Here is a 17,112-nt window from a genome sequence, read left to right as displayed (position 1 = left end):
ACAAAGTTGAAAAATACAAAGCACACATGGCATAAGCAAGACCTACGCAACAACGTTTGAATGAAGTTTCTACGTTAAACGGTTGAAGCTGAATTGCGAGCGTTAGAAGAAGAAGAATAAGAAGCCTAGGAAGAACAGTACAGTGCATTTTCATGCACTGTAATAAGAAGACTTGGAATAACAGTACAGTGCATTTTCATGCACTGTAATAATAATAAAATGCCTAGGAAGAACAGTACAGTGCATTTTCATGCACTGTAATAAGAAGCCTAGGAAGAACAGTACAGTGCATTTTCATGCACTGTAATTAACGAGTTTAGCATGGCTGGTAATCAAATAACTGGCAGAGTCACATCTATCCTTGGCCTGCATTTCAGTTGAGGGCAATCAGAAAACATGGTCTGTATGCTCAAAATGTTTTCATCTGACTCAGTTCCACAAAATCCACCATCAGTTCCAGGAAAAGAGTTTTCTGACTCCAGGCAAGTGCTGGGATGTTGGGAGTATGGCTCAGCATAAGTGGAGAGGATGGAATCTACAGTCATATACAGCCAAGGAAGCTAATCACAGTGATTCTGCGCAAATTATACGTTGGAAGCAATACTGCTTCAGTGCGGTTCTATATTGTTGATAAGACAGGTTGAAAAAGCTTTGAACTTAATTGAACAAGAAAAAAAATCAAAGTTGAAATTAGCATCGCTTCTGCCAAATGCTAATTAAGACATTATGAGTGGTTGACTGAGTACGAGTATGTGAATCATGATGTGAATCAAGGTCAGTTGGCCTTGATGCCTCTAACTTGGGCTTACTGTTCTATTGTTCAGATTACATTTTGGCTTGAAATAATAACACAGATCTCTCATGCACATGATCATTTTGTAAAAAATTCAACTTTAATACCATCTAAGAATGAACAGGGTGAACAATTTACATATTTTTTTTTCTGCATATTTTTTGCATTTTTTTTTACAAAGTTCACAGTTTAAGTGATTGATAACAACGACTGGCATACATATTCAAATTTAAAGAAGTAATGTAGTAGTATGTAAAACAAACATGTACATAAAACAAAACAAAACAAAAACAGCAACGTAAAATATCAATTAAACATCAAATCCAACATTTAGTATTGGGTCCTTGAATCTAAAGCACGTCTCTTGGTCTCATAAAATAGAGCTCTTATATCTGATGGATCAGCAGATCCAACACAGTGTATGCAGTTCTTACACAATGGATGCTGAAACACATACTTTATGGCAACTATGACAAGGCAGTCAGGAATATTAACACCCAATCAGTTGCCTTTTGGTGTCTCTGTGAACATACTTTACAAAAGCAAAGCCAATAATGCTGCCAAGGCACATGAAGTCCATACCCGATCTCTCTTTATTTCTACACTTTGTGTTGGTTGGTTGAAACATTTTTATTCACTTCCACTAACAGTGAGAGCATGGGACAAAAAAAAAAATATTTCAGGTTGAGTCCTTCAGTAGATTACACCACCTTAGGTGGCACATATGATAAATGTTATGTAGTGCTCATCTTTATATGAACTGCAGGTGTGATGTATACTTTTTTGGTGCAATTCAATGATCCCTTCCAAGGTGACAAAATAACATCTCTTATAAAATAACAGAAGGATACAAATGCTCAACATAGACAAAATGCTAAAAAAATCCTAACTATGAGTATATTACATTAGTGGTCCTATAACTTTAACGTTACAACAGACTACATAATTACTTTTCCGGTGTGATAATATTGTTGTTGTTTAAACTGCTGATGTTGTTGTTGTTGTTGTTATTTTGACAGTGGATTTTGCCAAGATTGTTCTGCTTCCTCAGCAATCGTGGCTGGATCTGCTTCTTGATAAAGAGTTTCTGGAGGAACTTGTCGCTGAGGGTCACAGGTAAGTACGAGTGGATGAAGTACATGAGCCCTACCCCAGGACCGGCAAAGTAGCGCACCTGGGGCTGTGGGGAGACCAGGGCCTCCACGATGGTGTTGATAACGTGGCTCACGTCCGTTGGAGCAGACACAGCGTGGCTGGCGAACAGCTCTCGCGTCTCCTGTATGTAGTCCTCACCGTACTCCTCCAGAAGACTGGGCGAGATGTTTTCGAGCAGGACCTTGTGTTGCTTTTCCCAATGCTCTGTGTTTGCGCTCAGTCCTGAAAAGCACACACACACACGCAAGTGGTTAAGTGTCGGAACTGTTGGGTGCAGAAATTCCACGATACCTCACGTCCCTTGCACATATTTATACACATTGTCCCTCCAGAAAGTGTCAGTTTCCAACTTCTAGGCGCTATTCAGGCCTCAAAGAATGACGTCAGGCAGCACGCACCAACAAAAGGAGTAAGCGGGTCTGACAGATTGGAAGGAGAGCACATAGCAAAGTAAACACAGATCTGGGCACACTTGATCCAGACATTTATACCATAATCCCCCCGAGGAGATCTTGGCTCCGGCGCACTCTACAATAATACGCTCGTACGGGTGAAAACTACTTAAGGGAAAGACGATTTCATCCGTCCAGGATGTAAACAAGTCGGCTAAATGCTGCAGACTATTATCTTTTCCTTGAAGTACGTGTGAGGACGCATTGTTCCTTTCGCATGTGTATGATGATCCGCCTGTCCTTGCAAACTCATTGCATGAAACTCAAACAGGACTGCAAGTGCTGGCTGTGGAACTCACGTGCTGTGCAGCAGCAACTGGCATGTACTGTGTACATCTTACGCAAGAACCACATTGCTTTCACTGTTACCTCCGGACAATTTTTTTCATAGGGAGGAACTGCTGCAATGGCTCTCAAAGGAAATGGTCTTTGAGGGATGTCAGAATGTGTGAACTACAATGTGTGGACTTGTCATGTTTTGGAAAATACTGAACCACAATGCCATGATGGCACTGAAGACCATGCCATTCCCATACTCCTCCAAGCTACTGTAATACGATTGCAGAAGATTCTTTAGCAACATTCCATGCTGCTTTATGAGTCTATGAAACTGTGCCCCCCCCCCAACCCATCACTGCCCTCTCAGGTATTGTCAGTGTCTCACCTGTGCGGAAGGCTCCCGGTTGGATGGTGGTCACCTTTACACCCCAAGGTTCCAGCTCGTGCCTCAGTGTACTGATAAAGAGGTTCAGTGCTGCCTTGGAAGCTCCGTAGGCTGCTAAGCACGGGAATGGCAGATCACCTGTAGGACAAAAAGAGCGGTTAGTAAGGCATCACCTAACCACACCTGATAATGGGCCTTTATGGGGTGCATTTAAGGCAATAAAAAGTAGATGAGTTGTACGACCGGCTCATCATTAAACATTGCAGCTCATTTCGCAATTGTGCAAGTAGACCGTAGAATGCAAATGCTGGCGCTGCAGTCAAACGACTGCTGGTTCTGCTTGAATGGTCATGTCATTGGCTGTTTAGAGTTGAGGTTTGTTAACTCAAGCATATCAAAGCAACAAGCTCATGCAAACAGCAATAAATTTGCTTTAATGGCCATGTTTTGCCCTGATTTGCCAGACTTATGCCCTGGTGGTTGGTAATTTGGACATTGTGGTGCATGGAACTTGAATGAGCAGTAAGTTTGTGGGGCATAGTTTGGTGTAACCCTCTCATTCACAAGCACTCCCTTTCTGTGCCTGAAGAATGGAACGGCTCTATTGCACATATGCCTCAACGCGTTCCTTAACGCTTCACTGGGAGAGCTAGCGGAACATTTAGAACCGACTGCCACGGTGGCCATAAAAACCAAGCTTCATGGAAAAAAAAAAAAAAAAACCCCGATATGCAACAAGTGCAGGAATCTCCATGCCACTGTAAAGAACTGGCAACGGTTGTGCGGCTGTGTATAGGGAAAAGTTCCAGCAGGCATAATAGGGCCCCCTTGTTATGGAGAGGGCTTTGCTCTGCCTTGGCAGTGAAGTGACGGCGTGAGTAGATGAAGGCGGTGAGGTAAGAGGAGCAGTGCCAAGGCAAAGCCTCCTGGTTTTTTTTTTTGTACACCAGAGAGGAAGCTACCGACGTTGCTTGGCTTAATTGCAGATTGTGACTGTTTATAAACCTGTGGTTTCGCTCGGAGCGACACAGCAAAGCTCTTATGAATACTATTCACGCTGAGGCGCTGACAGACTTTAAAGCTCTGGGGGGAAAAACACGATTTCCAAAAATGACAATTAAAACAAACCAGGTACCACCTGGAAGATAAGGAACTTTCCCGTTAATTTTGTCTCTCTGACTGTTCGGATTTGTCTTTATAGAGAACCAAAACAATAAATGCCAGATGCCAGAGTGGATGATGGGTTGTTGTATAAACATCCACGACTGAGAGACTGGAGTTATGTTTGCAGAAAGCTTTAATTATGTAGGTCAGGTATTTTTCTCTGTATGCAGTTCATCTTTAATTTTGATGGTATATTGCCTCTAACGAGAGGAAATTATCGCTACACGTGGGAGTGTTTCATAACATCAATATAATACAGCTTTATTGCTCAAGACAAAAGACATCTCTACTTTTATCCAAATGACGCAAAGGCACTTACTACAGCCAACACAGTTAAGACACCATGAAAAGCTACTCCAAACTCATTTACCCTTGAGAGGAAAGAAAAGCAAATAAAAAAATACATGGTTGTGATAACACTAAAAGGGCTGTGTTAGAGCTTGTCGCTTTAGTTGTGTGTGTGTGTGTGTGTGTGTGTGTGTGTGTGTGTGTGTGTGTGTGTGCGTGTGTGTGTGTGTGTGTGTAGTACCTGAGGGGCTGGAGATGGTCACGATCCTGCCCTTCGCTTGCCGCAGCAGTGGGAGGAAGGCCTTGGTGACACTCAGAGTCCCAAAAAAGTTCACCTCCATGCAGCCCCTGTAGTTGGAGATGAGCGAAAGCTCGGCGTCGCCAAAGTTGACACATAATCCAGCATTGTTCACCAAAGCCCACAGACCTGAGGTGAAACATATGAAGATAGGGACAAATAAATTAACATTGGGAACTATCATAACCCCATAATTCATTCAACCAGAATACTAAGGCAATGAGACATCCCGGGTACAGAAAGTAAAAGTCCTGCAAAGTATTTGATCCAACCATTTAGTGAACGAGCTCATCCTAATTAACAGCCAGGTAGATCGTATTATAATAGTAATATCACCTGTGTTAAGTGCACAGGTAGAAAGAATATATGAAAGGACTTTCTGGACCTGGGAAGTCTGCCTCTGAAGGCAATTCTACTTATCTAACATCATTTCCTTCACATTAATTAAGAAGCATGTTAATATCCTGACCACAGAGGGGCGCTCTTTTTCACACCAGTATGAATCTATGCCACAGGCCCAGGCTGAACATAAGTAAAAAGTGCATACAGCTTATGTAGAATGGACGTGGCGTTCTCATACGATAATGTTGGATTCACGAGGGTTCACTTGATAAGTAGGCTTAAAAGTTGAATGACCTACAAGTTTATCAAGCAGTATATCGGCTAATTGTAATACGTCATAGCAAGTTACGTGTATGGTTAATGATTGAGTAGTTTATTAATACAATAAAATATTGGTCAAGGAGCAGTTAAACTGAATGTTTGCCGGGGTGTAATCTTTGAGTGGGCATTTCACTTATTTGAGGGGAAAACAAAAAATGCTAAATGGGCTTAAAACATACAACACATTCTATTTTAGTTTTGCTTTAGATGTTATGATAAGTCATTTGATGAACTACAACACACACAGGGTCAAGCAGCAGTATGTTAAAGGATGTCACACAATGCATGAACCACAGCAGGTGGGGAAGCCTTTGTGGAGTTGCCACCTCAGTACACTGTGCCTACAATGCTGAGTCTACCATTTGTTGCCAGGGTCAGACTTTGGAAAACTGGGTGTCCGTTTTGAACATTTGAGTGCATTCCGTCTTACAACTGCAGATGTTCAGCAAGCTGCAACTTTCAACTGCCGGAGCCATTGCGGGCATTGCACAACATACACGTTTCAACAGAAACCGTTTTATTAATTTTAGCGCGCAAGCACACACACTCACGCACGCGCGCGTGCACACACACACACACACACACACACACACAAAAGTAGTAATCCATCCAGCATGTTTCTCCATGACCAGACTGTTTATAGACATCTGGAGACTCAGAGAGATGCATGGTTGTGAGGAGATCAAGGACCAGAGATGAGAGAGAGGAAAGGACAAAGAACAGAAGAAGAAAAAGAGATAAAGTACACGTGAGCTGCCTGTGACCAAATGCGTTTGAAAAGAGCTTTCTGTCACTATCCTAAAATATTTTTGTATAAAAACAATAGACTGTGACATATAGAGACTATACTAGATTATCCATCTGTTCTCCAGAGGTAACAACAAACTCCTGAACCTGGGTGAACATCACATAAAGAATTCGGATCAGATTCAAACCATGTTCTGGCTCTACAAATGGATGAGGAGTTGACTAAGCAGCTAGTGTTTATGACATAAATGTTTTTCATAAATGTTAGTTGAAATACATTCTATTACTTAAGAGACACATTTTCAAAACAGCCTCGCCAAAGAACTGCGGTTGGCCAGCTGGCTAACACTGGCACATTTAGATGCACTGTCCTTGTAAATAAAACAATAAATAAATTAAATGAGTTAACCATGTCACCATTTGGTGTACATACTGTACTGGTGGAATCTTCATGTAAATAACAAATTTGTTTTAAACAATGTGGTTAATCTATTTTCCCCATCTCAATTAGGCAATGCACTCCTGTTTGCGGACGTGCGCTAACTCACTTCCCTTGTGAGTGTGTGTGAGCAAGTGTCATGTACGTGTCTTGAGTAAGGTGCTCTCCTCACAGCATGAATGGCTATCAAGGGAAATCAGCGTTGCAGAAAACCCTTTGTTTAGGGGGGGGGGGGGATCAAGCCAAACCCCAGAGAGGAGAAGGAGAGATGGAGCAGCATGAAAGAGCATTCCTCTCGTATCTGATGCCGCGTTCGGTCTGCTCTCATGGGCACGGTTGTTAATATGGGTGAATAAATAATAATATGAATGTTACCCGTTATTTCAGAGATTGTATCTTTGAGATTAACTAAATGTTTTTTATCCATTTGCTCGGAGAAAAGAGCAGATGAAATGGGAGAGGAGGTGTATTATGCAACAGGGTCCACCAGTAAGCATATGACTGTTCAGCATATTTCCACGTGACGTTTCCCAGGTTTCTCATTTTGGTTGAAGTCTCTTTATTGAATTTTTCAGCTGAGCTTGTCAACCGGCTCTTTAAGCTGTCACCGTAATAAGCACCAGATTGGACATGTCAGATTGTATCGAGCAGTTAAGGGCACAAAGGACCCGGTCGGTAAACCTGCCAGACAGTCCTGCAGCATTTTCAGCTGAGTGCTTAATTAAGAGCCTTCCTCAGCCTTCCACCCACATCGTGAAACGTAAAGCAGGTACCATTTCCAAGTCTATTTAAAAAAAAAGTTAAAGTAAGCTTGAAAGGAATGCCTACGCTGGCAGTCACTGGGGCCTGCTACCTGTCAACTGTACCCACCAGAAAGCTCTAACTTATCTCCAGATTTCTGTGGCTCGGTGGTCATAGGTCGTGGGAGATGAAAGAAGGAGGGGGTTTGTTTATGGCTCGTGAAACATAACACTGCTGAGGGATGTTTACATTTTGCCTGGTGGTTGCAGGCACAAAACTAAGGGGTGATTTTAGGTTAACAAAGATGGCCGACCATCACTCACTAAAAAGCGCTTTGTCCTTATTTGAATCCCAGAGCAGTTTTTTTCCCCTCTCCCCTTTGTTTGGCACCTGGCTTCGTTAAGCATGCTGTTTCAAAATAAAGCGCTTGAGCGTCCGCCAAGCCACACACACACACACACACACAAGAAAGAAAGTAACTGAGTGTGTGAATGACCTTCCAACAAACTCCTAATATTACACCCTAGTTGCGCTGCGTATCCTTAAGTCACCCCTAAAAGTAAACAGCAGCGCGGCCATACGGATTTGCCTTATTTGTCTTTGAGGCGCACAGCTGCTCTCTGGACTACGCTGGATGCTTGGGTGTTAACTTACACTCATTGGAGCAGGCATTACAGTATTAGAGAAGAAAGATACTTACGAAATGGGGTTATGAATCAAACGTTTGGATTGTGGATTGTGATTTTGTAGTGGTAGTAGTGTGTATGTGTGTGTGTGTATGCAAGTGAAAGAGAAAGAGAGAGACCTTTTGTTTGTTTGTTTGTGTGTGTGTAATTATGCACAAATAAGCTTGCCCACAAGTACATGTACTTGTTTATAACAAACAAGCCTGATTTGTTTGTCTGTGTACGTATGCATGTGTGTGTACTCATGTGTAAGTGTGTGTGTGTGTGTGTGTGTGTGTGTGTGTGTGTGAATGCTACATTAATTAAAGTGTTTAAGCCTTTTCCCACAGTGTTTGGATCTTGTATCATTTGCTTGTCTTCTGGGTCCAAATAAAAGTAATTAAAAGTAATCAAATGTGTGTGTGTGTGTGTGTGTGTGTGTGTGTGTGTGTGTGTGTGTGTGCGCGTGTGTGCGTGTGTGTGTGTGTGTGTGTGTGTGTGTGTGAAGGACCCACCTTTCATGCCCAGCTTGGCCTTGGTGTGGATCAGGGCCTGTTGGACATCTGCGGGTTTGGTGATGTCCACCTGCAGGAGCGTGAGGCGAGGCGAGCAGGTGCGCTGGAGCTCTTGCGCCCCCTCCCCGGCCAGGTTCAGCACCGTAGCAAACACCTCGAAGCCCAGAGCGTCCAGGCGCTTCGCTGCAGCATGCCCAAAGCCAGAGTCGCAGCCTGGTAGAGAGAGAGAGAGAGAGAGAGAGAGAGAGAGAGAGGCAGAGAAAGAAGGGGAGAGAAAGAGGGAGAGAGATTAGATTTCCAGAACTGAATGCACTCATATGCCAGTTGTTTACTGATCCCCGCATAAGATATCTCATCAAATCTTATCATTTTCAAATCAGTATAGATAAGAGATCAGAGGCTTTTTTGCCCTTGTCATTTGCACATGAAAAGTAATGTATTACAAAGTTGATGGCTATTTCGCAACTATCTTGTGAAGGAAATTTATGAAGGAAATTATTTTAGAAATGGCAATACAAATCTATGTGGATGCTTTGATATGGAAGAACACTGTCACACAAACAATACAAAACTGAAATTGTACAGCCAGAGTCAGAAAGGTAAATGTGTCAACAGTGTTGGACTTTAACCCCCTCTGGGTAAGAGGTCATGCTCATCTTCAAGAGTAACTCAAAAGACTCAAAAAGAAAAGAGTTACTAAAATGAATCTTCCGGAGTGCCACCGTATAACTCAATACAAAATGAATGTGGTATGAAAATATGTGTGCCAGTGAATAAATTAGGTTGACTTCAGAATACTTAAAAGTTCATATTTAAAACCAAACTCCATTCCTGAGATGACACACATGACAAAAATTGCAAATATAAATTCACTTGTGACATTTTTATCTCTTGAGTATTATTTCCCATTTAAAAGACCACAAGGCTCATGATGCCGTCTTGGCAGCAGAACAAAAAATAAATTAAAGTAGTCTGTCTGGGAATAAAATGCTTCCATTTGGTAAGACAAAGTGTGTGTGTGTGTGTGTGTGTGTGTGTACGTGTGCGTATGTGTGTGTCTGTGTCTGTGTGTCTGTATGTGTCTGCATGTGTGTATGCGTGTGTGTGTATGTGCGGGGGGGGGGGGTGCGCATGCGTTATGCGTGTGTGTGTGTGTGTGTGTGTTTTGTCCAACAGACAAAGAGAGGACTATTGGACCCGTGTACACATCACACATTTTTAACCATATGTCAGACCCCCTCATTTGTACTAGTGGCCCGCAAGAACTTATGGTGTGAACTTTCACCTGAATTGACTGTGTGTGAATGTGAGTGTGTGTGTGTGTCTGTCCATGCTAGCACCACGCTGTACAAAGAGTGACTGTTGTCATCATAATGACACCTTCATAATCCCTCTCCTCGCCGTAACCCCCCCCCCCCCCCCCCTTCTCTCCACGCCCTCCCATCCCCCTCCCCTCTAGGCTATCCCAGCTTGTGGAGACTCTTTCACCAGAGCCCGGGGTCTGCTGAGGACAGCAGGGAGTCGGGCCTCTGCTGAACACGTTATCTGTACAGATGCACGGAGCATTCTCACACATGTGTGCCAGGAACTCATGGAACAGGGAGAGGGAGAGAAAGAACACCTCTAACTAGGCCCCCCAACCACCAGGAAAAAAAACAACAGCTCCCCCAAAACCAGAAAGATAAATTCTCATCAAGGGAATAACATTCAAGTATTAGTTGCTGGGCCCTCCCCCCCCCTAACACACACACACACACACCCACACACCCACACATTTCACCAATATTTTTTTAAACTATGAATTATGTCAACTATTTTGATTATTTAATTGCACATCTGCAGAGTATCACTGGAAGTATCACTTCACAATAGCCTGTTCCCTTCACAATAATCCTGAGCTGCGAGGCCATTGTGCCATAGCTCCCTTTAATAGGCATAGGAGCTCTCGCTCATCAAGTCCATCAGCCGTCCTCTGCATGATGCCAACTGCAAATCTTCTCGTCCAAACGACATAACATGCAAAGTGCAGGGGTTACGTCAGGGCGGGTGCACCGTAGAGGATATTCTTAGGTGGACAGCTTTAGAGTGACTAGGAGCGGGGCCTTTTGATGCCTAAATCACCTCCAGGAAGGTGTTAATGGCCAAATATAGCAGTCTACAGCGTTTATTTCGCGAGTTGTTTATTTCCAGGCAAATGTGTTCTCAGCTTTCCATATGGGAGGTATGGAATCACAGACACACACGTTCATACAAAGTGTTTTTTGTCACAAAGTGACATAACCCCCCCCCCCCCGCCCCCGCCCCACCACACACACACGCACTCGCAACAATTTACTACATGACAGGATTGAGCTGACAAAAGATACAGTACAATAACAAACATGTGCTCAACACTCAGATCACACCGTTGCTAATATTAACTTTTCTAAGGTTATGAGCTCTACATCACAAGTCCAACACATGGACCACCTGCAACGCTCTCTGATGTATATGGTATGTGGGAGAAAACAGATCTCCTCAACATCTGTGAGTGTGTGTGTGTGTGTGTTGGTGTGTGTGTGTGCGTGTGTGTGTGCGTGTGCGTGTGCGTGTGCGTGTGCGTGTGCGTGTGCGTGTGCGTGTGTGTGTCTGTGTCTGTGTGTATCTGTGTGTATCTGTGTGTGTGTCTGTGTGTAAGTACAGTATATGTGCTTGTGTATGTGTGTGTTGACATGTGATTCAGAGAAAGAGAGGGACTGTCCTACAGGCTTTTCCAGGAGTGTTAAGAGATCTGCAGAGTTAAGAGTGTTGGCTCGGTCACCAGAGCTGTGCTGACCGGTGGGAGAGGGGACATTCAAGGGAAGCATTGGGGTGTTGCACGGTGTTCTGTTGCAACCCAGTTTTTCTTAGGACACATGGAAACATTATCTCTGCGAAAGTTCAAGAGGAATCGGCTGTCCGAGGGGAGCGCCAGGAATGCCTCTTATGCAACTAATGCCAAAAGAGTCCTGGTCAGGAAAACAAACACAAGACCTTACACCCATCAGCCAGGCCACTCGGGAAGATAGCTGTCGACAACAGACAGGCACATGTGTGCAAACATGCACGCATACACACACACACACACACACACACACACACACATATACAGTATATTTATATATATCTGCACACACATACATACATGTAGGCACAGCACACACTGACATACACAAACTGACACAAATGCTTGGTTGACAGAAACGTCATGGTTGGTTGACAGCAGAATGTCATGGTCGGCCAGGTATTTTGGAAGGTGGGATGGTAGGACATTAAATGTTTTTACCCGCCGATCCAATCACAGTTCACCCCTATTTTTGAACAAGGCTCCTAAATATATAAATGTACCCCCCGTGCCTGCTGTTGATTTAAATCTTCCAGGCAAATTTTCTCCAGGCCTCACTTTAGACTCTTCCAGATCCAGATGCTGCCTGCCTGCCAAGTTTGCAGAACACACCCCCTGTATGAGACTGATCAAAGGTCTCTATTCTCATAACGCAGTATATCATTAAGATGTCCACAATTGGCACTGATTTGCTCAAATAAATGGCCACAGCAGGCTATCCTCAGTTGTGCTGTATAATTTAGTGGATAAGTAACTGTAGGTAAAGGTGTCTACATAATTGTAGGTTCCTCTGGTTCCACTTTATTTCCATTTTTAAAGTGATTTTGAGCAAATCGTCACAAGCCCATGAAAACAAAATCAAAGAGTCGAAAGTGTAATATAAAAATACTGAATCAAGGGGGCGCTGTGGCACAGCAGGCTACAGCGTCCATACCATTTACGGGTCCGAGTGCCCACGGGGACCCAGGTTCGAATCCAACCTGCGGTCATATCCCGATCCCACCCCATCTCTCTCTCCCACTTGTTTCCTGTCTACCTCTTCACTGTCCTATCATAATAAAGGCAAAAAGGCCAAAAAAAAAAAAAAAAAAAAAAAAATACTGAATCAAGGCAGTACTAATGGATGCAGTAGAGATCAAGAGATGTACTTTTTTTGCAAGATTGTATGAAACATAGGCAACAACTTTTGAAAACAGTCTCAAACAGAAAAATGCTGACATTCTAACCGTCGGTAGAAGATCATTAACCGTGTCAACCATGTGTAAAGGTGCTAGTGATACAGGTGAAAAAGTATTTGCCTTTCAATCATATTGCATAAAAAAATATTTTCTGTATTACGTCACTAATGCTTCTAGTACTGTCAATTTATTGTGCAATATTTCATTTTTCATATCAGATAATTGCAATTTTACTTAGAATATGCTATGTCATGACCAACAATATTCCATGAGTAAATATTTTTCTCATTCTCTTCAATGCTTTTGACACACTGTGTGAATCAGATGGAAACACATAGTAAAAGAGCTGAAAGACGATGATGGAGAACTGAATACCTCTGTACAATTTTGAGGCAGATGAGATCATTTGCAGGTCCAATTAATTGTTGATAACCATATAGCAGGACACCGGATTGATGGATAAAATGGGTCAAAGCTTTTTTACCCCCCTTCATATCATACCACAACAACCACAACTACCATTACCTGATGCATGCTGGAGGTTCAGTAATACGAAGAGCAGGGTTGTGAAAATTAATAGGGGACCAGTATGTCCCAGCATGCATCGAGGTTTTCTTAAGAACATGGTACATGTACACACAGGCACACACACACACACACACACACACTCTTTCACATTCTCTTGTCAACAATTTGACATAGATACTCCTGGAACATACTGCATTTAAGGGTGGACTCGTGAAAATGGGTCACACAGGATTTTGACCTCATCATGAGGCAATCCTACTGTAATACCACTTCACTGGAAATATGATACAGCTTATTATGACATCTTTGGGGAGTTTTTTTCCCATTGGTCACCAGTCTGCCTTTAGTCATATCAAAGCTTTACGTCTTTGTCTCGTTTACAATGTTTGTTGTGCATTTTGCCAGACTAACAAAGCACAAAACACAACGCGGAGAGTAAGCACTTGGCTCTGTAAAACTAAACTGAGTTGTCAAGAATAAGTGCCAACTCAGCCAGCCCTGTGACCATAACCTAAATCCTCCAAGGAATTTCAGCTGCTATGGAGCCCTTCAACAGGGTTTGTAAGAGGTTTAAAGTTTTTTTTTCAGTGTTTCAGCTTTTTTTTTTTAATTTCCATAGTTATAGGCTTTGAAAAAAGCTTTGGGGAAAGCCTCATAACCCGAGCTGTGTGATCGAAGTCTTAAACCCTTTTTGACACTCTCTCTTGTTCTACTTGCTTGTACTTAACATTATTGGAGCATGCATGTCCCATGAAGGCCTAAAGACAATATATGCATGTAATAAATGCATAGTGTTAAATGAAGACATAAGCAATGAACATAATAGTCGCTAGCCCTGTTAAGAGTGCAATGGCAAATACTCTACCGTTCCAGCTTTGAGGATTTTTTCTCTCATGTGGCTCTAGAGATGTTTTTTTTTTCATGTGATTGTTATTTTTCCCGAGCCAAGTGTTGGCAGCCCATTACTTTGGATGTTGGAGTTTGACAGCACTGCCAGCTCAATCCGAAAGCCGAGAAACGTGCAAAGAGGGCAGTGGAGCTCAAGACCAGTTACCATGCCACTAGACAATCTCTAAGTGGCTTAGTGGGCCTACATGAGTTCGGTCTAAAAGCATTCAGGCTAAAGCTGGTGCTTAATGCGCCATCAGACAACTTTCCTGTATAGTTGGCACTCCCAAAGAAATTGATGCCAAAGTTTCTCACACCACCTTGCCTCATATTCTATGACTTATAAGATCTAATGGTACTGGATGAATACAGTTAATGGATCATATTATTAAAGATGTACTTAATCCAAGTATAAGATAACATGGTCTAATTCTCCCGAAACAGTGTCTTTTGGAGTTATGATTTATCCTCTGAAGAAATATATATAATACATATATATACATAAAGACGGGGGTTATTGAACTCATGTGGCCCTGAGAGGCTATAACTGAGTTATTGCTGTGATGTGCAGTGGAACATGACGTAGTGACTCTGACATGAGAAGAAATGTTCCAGGTGTTCTATCCTGCCAGCCAGTGATTTAAGGGGAATTAGCCTAGCTGAGGTGATTACATCACAAAGAAGCGTCATGGCTGTGTGTGGTCAGAGGCTAGAGACAATGCCCGTTAGTGCGGGCACACTGATCTGATCGCGTTAATTCTTTGGCATTGTCAACTAACAGCAAGGTTGGGTACTATTTGTTCAACTTTGTCACCTGCAGGGGATGTACGGCAAAAGTCATGGTCCAAACAGTACCAAGTGCAACAGCCCAGTGATTAATGCAACTGATTTTAAGCATCTCTAGATGTGTCTGATCCACTTGCAGGATGTTCTTTCAGCAAAGTTCAATGCTGTAGCCTTGTAAGTCGTATTAGCTGTAATTCAGCTGTACTTGTGTACATAGCCTAAAGTCCAAGCAAGTGGGCTTGAGGCATTGGGTTTGTTTTGTTTTGTTTTGTTTTGTTAGGCATTGTTTATTGACATTTCAACATAGGGAAGTATACACAGAATTAGCTAATAATGGTCAAATTTTCCCGCCCTTCCCCACCTTTCTCCACCCAATCCCGCCCAATACCAACACAGCATTAGTCAGTGGAGTACAAATATATGTTTGCAGCAATCATACAAAACCAACACACACACATTCTAAAAAAGGATTGGAAAATAAATAAATGGCAAAAAATACAAATAAAACAATAAATAATAATAATAATAATTATTATTATTATTATAATTATTTAGAAGGCAACTCTTTAGTCAAGTCAATGCCATGTAGCCAATTAGTGATAGTGTGAGGCTTTGCATGGTTAAAGCTTGAGGCATTGTTTAAGTTGCTTGATAATGTACAATTTTGAATATGCCCAGATAAAGTAGCTTCTCATAGGCTTCTGTGGTATCGCCTTTTCCAAATCTGGCAAAGATTAAAGCAGCACTCCAACTCAAAACTACTGGCCTAAAACAAAGCAGAGCATATCACTGACCTTGTTGGTGTGGCGCCAAACCTCGCTGCCACAACCACTCAGTGTTTGTGTTTCCAGCTGCTGTACCTGAACTGGTTCAAAATATGTACTAGTCCTTGTTGCGTCTCGTTATACATGACGAGACATACAGTAATCACCACATAAATGAGAAACATGAGCCTGAAAACACAACACTCTAATTCTAACGAGTAAAGTGGGCGTATGCCAAGGCCAGGGAGATAAGAACTGTTTTTGTCCATTTTGTGGGTAGAGTCAACACAGCATGGTACTTTCAGAGTAACCTAGATTTTCTTGCCCTAACCATATCTCTAAGATAACATCAAATCATTTTTTTATGAGGGAAGGATGTGATTAATTTTGGCAGTCATTTTCTGCAGGAGCCACAGGGACAGTGCAGTCTGCCTGGGCATTGCTGAACATCAAAGACGGAACACAAAGACAGGCCTTGTGATGATTCACCCACTCATAAACATGCAGTCATTTGCTATGGTGTGTGTGTGTGTGTGTGTGTGTGTGTCTGTGTGTGTCTGTGTGTGTGTGTGTGTGTGTCTCTGTGTGTGTGTGTGTGTGTGTGGTGTTCACTTCGCCACCACACCTTTTGGTGCCTGGAGCCTCACTTAAAAACCTACCACAAATGGAACAGTGTGACACATATTCACACGAGTACCTTTTCAAATTTGTTCAGAACTATGTGCCCTCTGTAGGGAAATTGTATGAGACTGCCTTGATCCTGCTAATTCCACCTCAGCTCCCACTCCTAGCCCCTCCTCAAACCCTCAACCCCCCAGTCGCACTTTCAGGCACTGTACCGGGCCTCTCGGCCGGTAATAATGCCAAATAATTTGTATCCAAGGATTTGTTTTGAGGTGTTTGGGCTGTTTTGAGCTTGGGGGGGATCAAGACAGTTTTATACTCGTGGATTGAGAGACAGGCGTACAAAATAGTGAGTTTAAGGCCACGGAGGTGGATGAGACTGCAGATTAAGCAGTGGAACCCCTAAACCGCTTTACAGTCAAATAAATCAAGCAATTACAGCTGTTGTCCATAGGTTACCTTGGCATCATAATGAACAAGAGTTTAGTAGCGAACTGCTGGCGAGTGAGGTTTTTCACAAAATAAGGGGAGATTTCATGCCAACTTTTTTTTAACAAGGGAAAAGATTTTGGGTCTCAAGATCAGCATGAAGTTGAAGGCATTACTCAAGTCACTCAATAATGACATTAGTGCGCTATTGCAATGGTAATATAATTGCTAGACTTTGATTAGGACATTTTTGCTAGACTTTGATTAGGACATTTTTTGCTAGACTTTGATTAGGACATTTTTTGCTAGACTTTGATTAGGACATTTTTTGAATTTCAAACAAATATACAGTATGTGTGTGTCTGCATAACAGCACAGTGAAGATTTATTCACCAGAACAGGTTTCCAAGAATTGGAGATTATTTAGTCATCGAGTAGCAGCTTAGCTCTTAGTAGACCATGCATGGC

General features: G+C 42.5%; 1 protein-coding gene across 1 annotated transcript in view; it reads right to left on the bottom strand.

The window, feature by feature from the left end:
* Positions 1-871: 871 nt before the first annotated feature.
* hsd11b2 (hydroxysteroid (11-beta) dehydrogenase 2) overlaps positions 872-17,112 on the bottom strand; it is a 17,668-nt gene continuing 1,427 nt past the window's right edge. The window contains exons 2-5 of the mRNA XM_062549366.1: positions 8,585-8,797; positions 4,758-4,943; positions 3,065-3,202; positions 872-2,170 (exon numbers count right to left, since the gene is read on the bottom strand). Of these exons, the coding sequence (XP_062405350.1) occupies positions 1,740-2,170; positions 3,065-3,202; positions 4,758-4,943; positions 8,585-8,797 (968 nt within the window). The 3' untranslated portion in view covers positions 872-1,739. The remainder of the gene's footprint in view (positions 2,171-3,064; positions 3,203-4,757; positions 4,944-8,584; positions 8,798-17,112) is intronic.

This window comes from Sardina pilchardus, chromosome 11, assembly GCF_963854185.1.
Source record: "Sardina pilchardus chromosome 11, fSarPil1.1, whole genome shotgun sequence".
Taxonomy (NCBI): Eukaryota; Metazoa; Chordata; class Actinopteri; order Clupeiformes; family Clupeidae; genus Sardina; species Sardina pilchardus.
The sequence above is the reverse complement of the archived record's forward strand: the minus strand, read 5'-3'. Positions and strand labels throughout refer to the sequence as shown.